Genomic DNA, 6,919 nt, shown 5'->3' on the forward strand with positions numbered 1-6,919 from the left:
GAACAACTGGTAAAAGTTGAGTATGGACTGTATTACATAATTATGTTTCACATAATAATATTACTGAAATGTTGAATTTCCTGATTTTGTATTTGCATTGTGGCAATGTAAGATAATTTCCTTTTTCTTAAGAAATACCCACTGGAGTATTTAGAGGTCAGTGGATGTGATGTCTGCAACTTACTCCAAATGGTTGAGAAAAAAAAATGTGTACACACAGACACACACAGCACAAATGTGGCAAAATGTTAACAACTGGGGAATGTGGGTGAAGGATATCAGAGTTCTCGGTACTATTATTGCAGCTTTTTTTCTAAGTTTAAAATTATCCCCCCTCCCCCAAAAAGTTGTATGTTTTAAATAATTTTTCTTCCGGATGCTTAAAAAATGTATTTCCCTTCCTCCTCTCACTCTCAATCTGGGGCTCTTATTGGAAAGAATTATATAATCTCAAACTTTACTGGTGATATGAGTGGGGGGAGATGGGAATTAGTATCACTTAGAATGGTAATGAAATGACTGGGGCACCAGCTCTTTGAGCAGCTGGAGAAGAAATGCTGCTGTTCTGGTTTGTTGCAGGGTCTGTATTGGCTAATGTGCCCTGGTTTGAGGTCTGCCTCACCTCCCTCGTCCTGGAGGGTGATGGGATCATTTTAGCCACAGGAATCTTGTCATCATTATTTCATCTTAATTTGGTCATTTAGTAACTGAGAGGAAAGGGGAAAATCACAAAAGTGGCAAGAGGGACATGTATCTACATGGTATATCAACCCCTACCCCCTTAAAAGGCCAGGTGATGCAAATGTGTGTGGAATCTCTAACATAGATGGATCTGTCAAGCTCACTGAGACCATTTTCTTTCTTTTTTTTTTCAAATTTATTTATTTAATTTATTCATTTTTGGCTGCATTGGGTCCTCGTTGCCGCATGGAGCCTTTCTCTAGTTGCAGTGAGCGGGGGCTACTCTTGGTTGCGGTGCGCGGGCTTCTCATTGCGGTGGCTTCTCTTGTTGCAAGAGCACAGGCTCTAGGCTCACGGGCTTCAGTAGTTGTGGCACATGGGCTTAGTAGTTGTGGCTTGCAGGCTCTAGAGCACAGGCTCAGTAGTTGTGGTGCACAGGCTTTGTTGCTCCATGGCATGTGGGATCTTCCTGGACCAGGGCTCGAACCCATGTCCCCTGCACTGGCAGGCAGATGCTTAACCACTGTGCCACCAGGGAAGCCCCAGACCATTTTATTATTTAGACACTTTGCGTTGGACTACTATGTGGTTAAATTTCTTTAATATCTAGAACAATGTTAGTATGATACAGAAAAGCAGTTCAGTCCCCACATCCTTTGCTGTGATTCCAGTATTTACAGTAGACAATGGGATTTTTCTCTCCAGAGATTAGGTACAGATTTCACAATGACAAAGAGCCAAACATCAGCATCACCCTCAAAAGACATTCACCAAAGGAGCAAAGCAGAGACCAGGAATAATGACAAAATGCTTTAACCAAAAATTGTACTGAAAACAGATTCCTCGACAAGCCATCAAATTCACAGCAAGGAGAAACAAACCACAGTATTAGCAACATAGCAGTATCCAACAGGCAACTAATCAAAGCTGCACATAGTGTACCACAAACAGAGCTTTGGAGATGGGGCATAAGAAGGCCTAAGATCCAAAGTCAGTCCACACCCTACCCATCCACCCATCAGGTCCCTGTAGTTTACAGTTGGATCTGTTCATTCTGAGAACCCCACCAGGGGCCCTATTCTAAAGAAGTCTAGTTTCCCCTAGTAGTTTGGGGCATTCTTTTTGTCTTTGTCAAGGGGCCTAGGTAGTCTGCATAACTGGTTGCCTCCCAAAGCCTGTGATGTAGGAGGCATAGGCCTCTCAATTAATTTCACAAAAGACAAAAAAGGCTTAGCTCTAGGTAGTTGTGGAGTGAGAAAAGTGTGCCTCCACCAGCCCATCCCCTCAGTTCTGTGTTCTTTTGTTTGAATTAGGTTGTATCTCTCTCTACTGTGAACAGTGAGTGAGCTCAAAGTGCTATTCTCTTGGAGGGATTTTCACTTTTGTCAAAGCCTTAAACTAAAAGAATCAACTGTTTATCCAGAGCTTATGAAGCCACATCCTGTTGGCATCTTGTAGACCTGGGAGTCTCTGTCTTGGAGAATTGAGCCAGTTAATATTCTCTACCAAATTCTTGGTGGGTGTCAACCTGCCCTTCATAAAGCCTCAGCAGCTACATTGCTTCAAATTTGTTCTATCTCAACATCAAGTCCCTACAGGGCTGGAGAGGCCTGGGTTTCCACTTCCCTGAAGCATCCTTGGTACTCTTTAGAAGAGGCCAATTCACTCTTCAGTGGAAAGCTTGAAACTCTCCTATACTCAAGTACACACCGAATTCCCAGGACAACTAAACCAGCTATTTTTACATCCCCTTAGCAAATGAGGCTGAAAAAGAACTGGCCCACATTAGGTGAAAAGAAGTCCAGAGATTTTTATATACAACTGCAGATGTAATTAACAGGTTAAATAATGTTTCTGTCTGACAGGAGTGTTTCATCTTTAAAATCCTTGTTGTATGCTATACTGCTGCTTTCTTTGTGGACTGTTCATTAATTTTATGTGTTATTGTATTGTTTTGATTTCTTGCACATTGGTTTATTTTCAGAATTATCAAAGAAACCTCTTAGATTTGGTTTGTTTATATACACAGAGATTTCAATTAAAATTTGATTTTTGGATAATCCTGATGTTTAAATATATGTTGATAAGTTTTATTTTTAAATATTATTATGGCCTACATTTTGTTTTTAAAGAAAACATGGTCATTTTTAATGACCATAGCCAGCATTACTGGACCTCAACTGTATTTTTCTTGGCTTCTCATTTTTGTGAATTTGGAGAGGAATGACTAAGTAAGTCATTTCTTTTTTTAAAAAAATAAATTTATTTATTTATTTATTTATTTATGGCTGTGTTGGGTCTTCGTTGCTGCGCACAGGCTTTCTCCAGTTGCAGTGGGCTGGTGCTACTCTTTGTTGTGGTGCGCGGGCTTCTCATTATGGTGGTATCTCTTGTTGCAGAGCACGGGCTCTAGGCACATGGGCTCAGTAGTTGTGGCACACGGGCTCAGTAGTTGTGGCTTGCGGACTCTAGAGCACAGGCTCAGTAGTTGTGGCACATGGGATTAGTTGCTCTGCGGCATGTGGGATCTTCCCAGACCAGGACTCGAACCCGTGTCCCCTTCATTGGTCGGCGGATTCTTAACCACTGCTCCACCAGGGAAGTCCAGTAAGTCATTTCTGAGCCATGATTTGGAGGACCTATTTTTTTTTAAAAGAGCCTTTCCCCTGCTGTCCCTCTAAATAGCATTTCTGGCTGGAGACAGCACAGTGACCTGCTTGTGCCTGGGTGTGAATTGGGGGTCTGGATGAGAGCCTGCAAAAGGGCCTGGAAAGGCTTCCCTGGTGGCGCAGTGGTTGGGAGTCCGCCTGCTGATGCAGGGGACATAGGTTCGTGCCCCGGTCTGGGAGGATCCCGCATGCCGCGGGGGCGGCTGGGCCCGTGAGCCATGGCCTCTGAGCCTGTGCGTCTGGACCCTGTGCCCCGCAGTGGGAGAGGCCGCAGCAGTGAGAGGCTCACGTACCGCACAAAAAAAAAAAAAAAAAAAAAGGGGGGGGGGCCTGGAAGAAGTTCAGAAGCATGGAGTGAAACCAAATTTGTTTTGCACATTTTGCCTCAGGTTTGCCTTGTGAAGAGATTAGAAAGTAAGACCTCTGGAAATGATTTAAGAGAACCATGATTAAACAGACTGGAGAAGGTCTTTACCCAGTGAAGAGCTGTCATACAATTAGTCTTCCTAAGGACAGAGCATAAATAAATGGGTTCAAAGGGCACAAACTACAATACATAATATTGGTTTACATAAAAGGAAAAACATCCCCAGTGGTAAAAACACAATAACTGACTGTGGAGAGCTGATCACCTTTATTAGCAGAATAGAGGCTTCTCTGTAGGACTGGGTGTGATCAGGTTCCAGTGTCCGTTCAGACCCAGGACTCTGAGAGGAAGGGTGGTTCTGTGGGGACCCGCCTGACCTCAGTGGGTACCAGGAATTGGCATCAGTTGTGAAAAGGAAGAGCAAGAGCTTTGCTCAGATGTAGGGACAGGAAAACATACCACAGTACAGAACACATAATAGCTGTATAATAAATACTGATGAGTTTATAAAGAAATAGAATCTTAGAAGCCAGTTGAATATCACTCTTGTTAACAGGTGACACTGACTTACATTCTCCTGGTTCTCAATGAGACAACTTCACAGACACATACACACTGCACAAAACTCTGTGACAGGTTTCCACTGGTCCTGCTGTTGCCCACAGAAGGCTGGACAGGAGCTGCCTCAGTTGTTGTTCACTGTGACCAAGTGCTCCTCCTCCTGTGAAGGGTCATGAGTCTGTCTCTTTACTTTGGTGGCAAACACTCCAGCAGCATCAGGCGACCCTGGTCATGGATAAGAATCATTCAATATGGCAGCAACTGTGGCAGCTGTGACTCTTTCCTTTTGGCGACAGACCTCGAGGCTTTCCATGTCCTCAGGGACTCAAAAGGTCTTTTTGGAAAGTAAGCCAGAATCAGCTCACCCATCCTCAGAGGACCTTGACCATGGTCATTCTTTTGAGGGGGGTCGTTACTTTTCAGGGGAGCTTGCTGTTCCCCTGCCAGTACAATTTCTCTTCCACTTTTTTCTTTTTCCATCGGCAGAGAAGCAGCATCTTAAAGGTCTTCCTGAAGGTTCTGTTGCAGAGGGCATAGCAAATGGGGTTGACAGTGCTATTGACGTAGCACAGCCAGTAGCCCAAGTGCCAAAGGGTGACTGGGACACACTTGTCGCAGAAGGTGGAAACCAGGACCATGATGTTGTAAGGAGTCCACGTGATGATGAAAGCCAGGAGGATTGCACTCAGGGTCTGGGCTGCTTTCCTCTCTTTGACGAGGACCATCCTCTTTCGTTTGGTCATCTGATGGCTGACGTTGGGAGGGGTCGAAGGGTCCTTGGACACCGGGAAGGAGCAGGGCATGATTTTCACCTTGCGACAGCCGCTGTTGGTATCCTGGGTCCCATCAGCTTTCACCACCAGTCGGAACTTATAGGCCACGCACTTCTGACTCTTGGGTCGACGAGCAGTGGCTGGAGACAGGAAGTATTTTTGGGTGTCATAGTCATTTTTTTCAGTTTGAGCGTTCACAAAAGTCTGCTTGGTCTCTTCAGCACTGAATTCTTCCCCTGGGCTCTCCTTGGCCTGACTCTTGTAGACCACTTGAAAGACAGGGTCAGTGGTGGGCTTGTCCTCATCTTCTGAGGAGGGGTAGCTGCTACAGGTGGTTAGCTGCTCAGCTTTGCCCCACTCCGTGCTCGGGCCAGTGGCTCGGGACGGCTTGCCTGTGACGGAGGTGCTCCTGCAGGAGGATGACCAGGAGGCTTGGTTCCTTTCCCTCTGGGCCAGTGTGGGCTGGGGGCAGCTAAAACAGGACGTGAGCAGAGCCTCGTGAGCTGGCTTTCTCTTCTCAGTCTCAGCCACGCAGTCAGAGCCCTGCAGGTCGGCCAGGTCCTTGGTTCGCTTCTCTGTTTCCCGGTAGATTCGGCAGTAGAGGATTGTCATCACGGAAACAGGGATGTAGAATGCAGCGATGGCAGTGCCAAAAGTGATGGTGGGCTCCGAGAGGAACTGGATCTGGCACTCATCTGGTGGGACCGTCCGCTCCCCAACCAAGTACTGCCAGCAGAGGATCGCCGGGGCCCAGAGGATGAAGGAGATCAGCCAGGCCAAGCCAATCATGATGCCAGCCCTCTTTGGGGTACGCTTGGCCCGATACGTCAGGGGTCTTGTGATAGAAAAGTATCGGTCAAAACTGATCACCAGAAGGTTCATGACAGAAGCATTGCTGGCCACGTAGTCCAGTGCAAGCCACAGGTCACAAGCCAGACTCCCGAGGGCCCAGTGTCCCATGAGGATGTAGGTAGTGTAGAGGTTCATGGAGAAGATCCCAATGATGAGATCTGCACAGGCTAAGCTGAGCAGGTAATAGTTGTTAACTGTCTTCAGCTGGCTGTTGACTTTGAACGAGATCATGACTAAGACGTTACCCACGATGGTGATCAGGCTCACCACAGCTGTCACAGCTGCGATGGTGATGACCTCCCACAACCTGTGGCGTTCCAAAGGCTGGTGATTCACCGGGGTGCCATTGATGGTAGTAGCATTGTGGTAAGATTCCCCTTCCATCCTGGTGCAAGAGTTTACATTAGGAGTAAGTCTTAGGTTCTATCTAGGCTGTTCTCTTTTCTATCTCACTTCTTCTGGCCAGTTTCTGGAAGAGAGGGAAGAGGGAAATACATTAGCTCCACTCACCAGCATGAATTTCTTTTCCACTCATTGTTTACAATTTCTAACAGAACATTAAATGTGGTCCCACACCTATTCAGAGCAAGATGCTGAAATCTCTAAAGGTTTAATAACACTTTTTAGAAAGCTTCTCCTCCCTTTGCTTTTTATGATTACCAATGCCTGGGAGCCTTGCTTGTACATGAGGCTGCTGCCCTCTTGTGGTTCTAATGGGCAATTTTTAAAAAAGGGTTGAGAGGATGACAAGGGCAAACAAAAAGAAAAGAATCAGATTGTTGGAAAGCAGGGAAGAGGGGAAAAAACAGGTGATGTCAAGTTATCTTAGACTATGGCCTTGAGGTCAGACCCTCTGTTTTTTAAGCTCCTGGTGATAAGTACCTATTTTGTCATTCACTTGGGAAAAAGACAAGTTGTATCTACTTTATAGTCCAACTTTGTTGAGTTTAATTATAAATTCAGTTATTAAACATTATTGAGGCACTGTTGTGAGCCAAGGCTGTATTACAGCACTT

At 45.6% G+C, this 6,919-nt stretch overlaps 1 protein-coding gene across 1 annotated transcript; it reads right to left on the reverse strand.

Moving 5' to 3' along the window:
* Positions 1–4,697: 4,697 nt before the first annotated feature.
* On the reverse strand, positions 4,698–6,287 carry CHRM5 (cholinergic receptor muscarinic 5). The gene has a single exon (XM_059058618.1). It carries the CDS (start codon positions 6,285–6,287, stop codon positions 4,698–4,700), a length of 1,590 nt encoding a protein of 529 aa, XP_058914601.1.
* Between the last annotated feature and the right edge of the window lie 632 nt (positions 6,288–6,919).

The sequence above is a fragment of the Kogia breviceps genome, chromosome 3, assembly GCF_026419965.1.
Source record: "Kogia breviceps isolate mKogBre1 chromosome 3, mKogBre1 haplotype 1, whole genome shotgun sequence".
In the NCBI taxonomy this organism is placed as follows: domain Eukaryota; kingdom Metazoa; phylum Chordata; class Mammalia; order Artiodactyla; family Physeteridae; genus Kogia; species Kogia breviceps.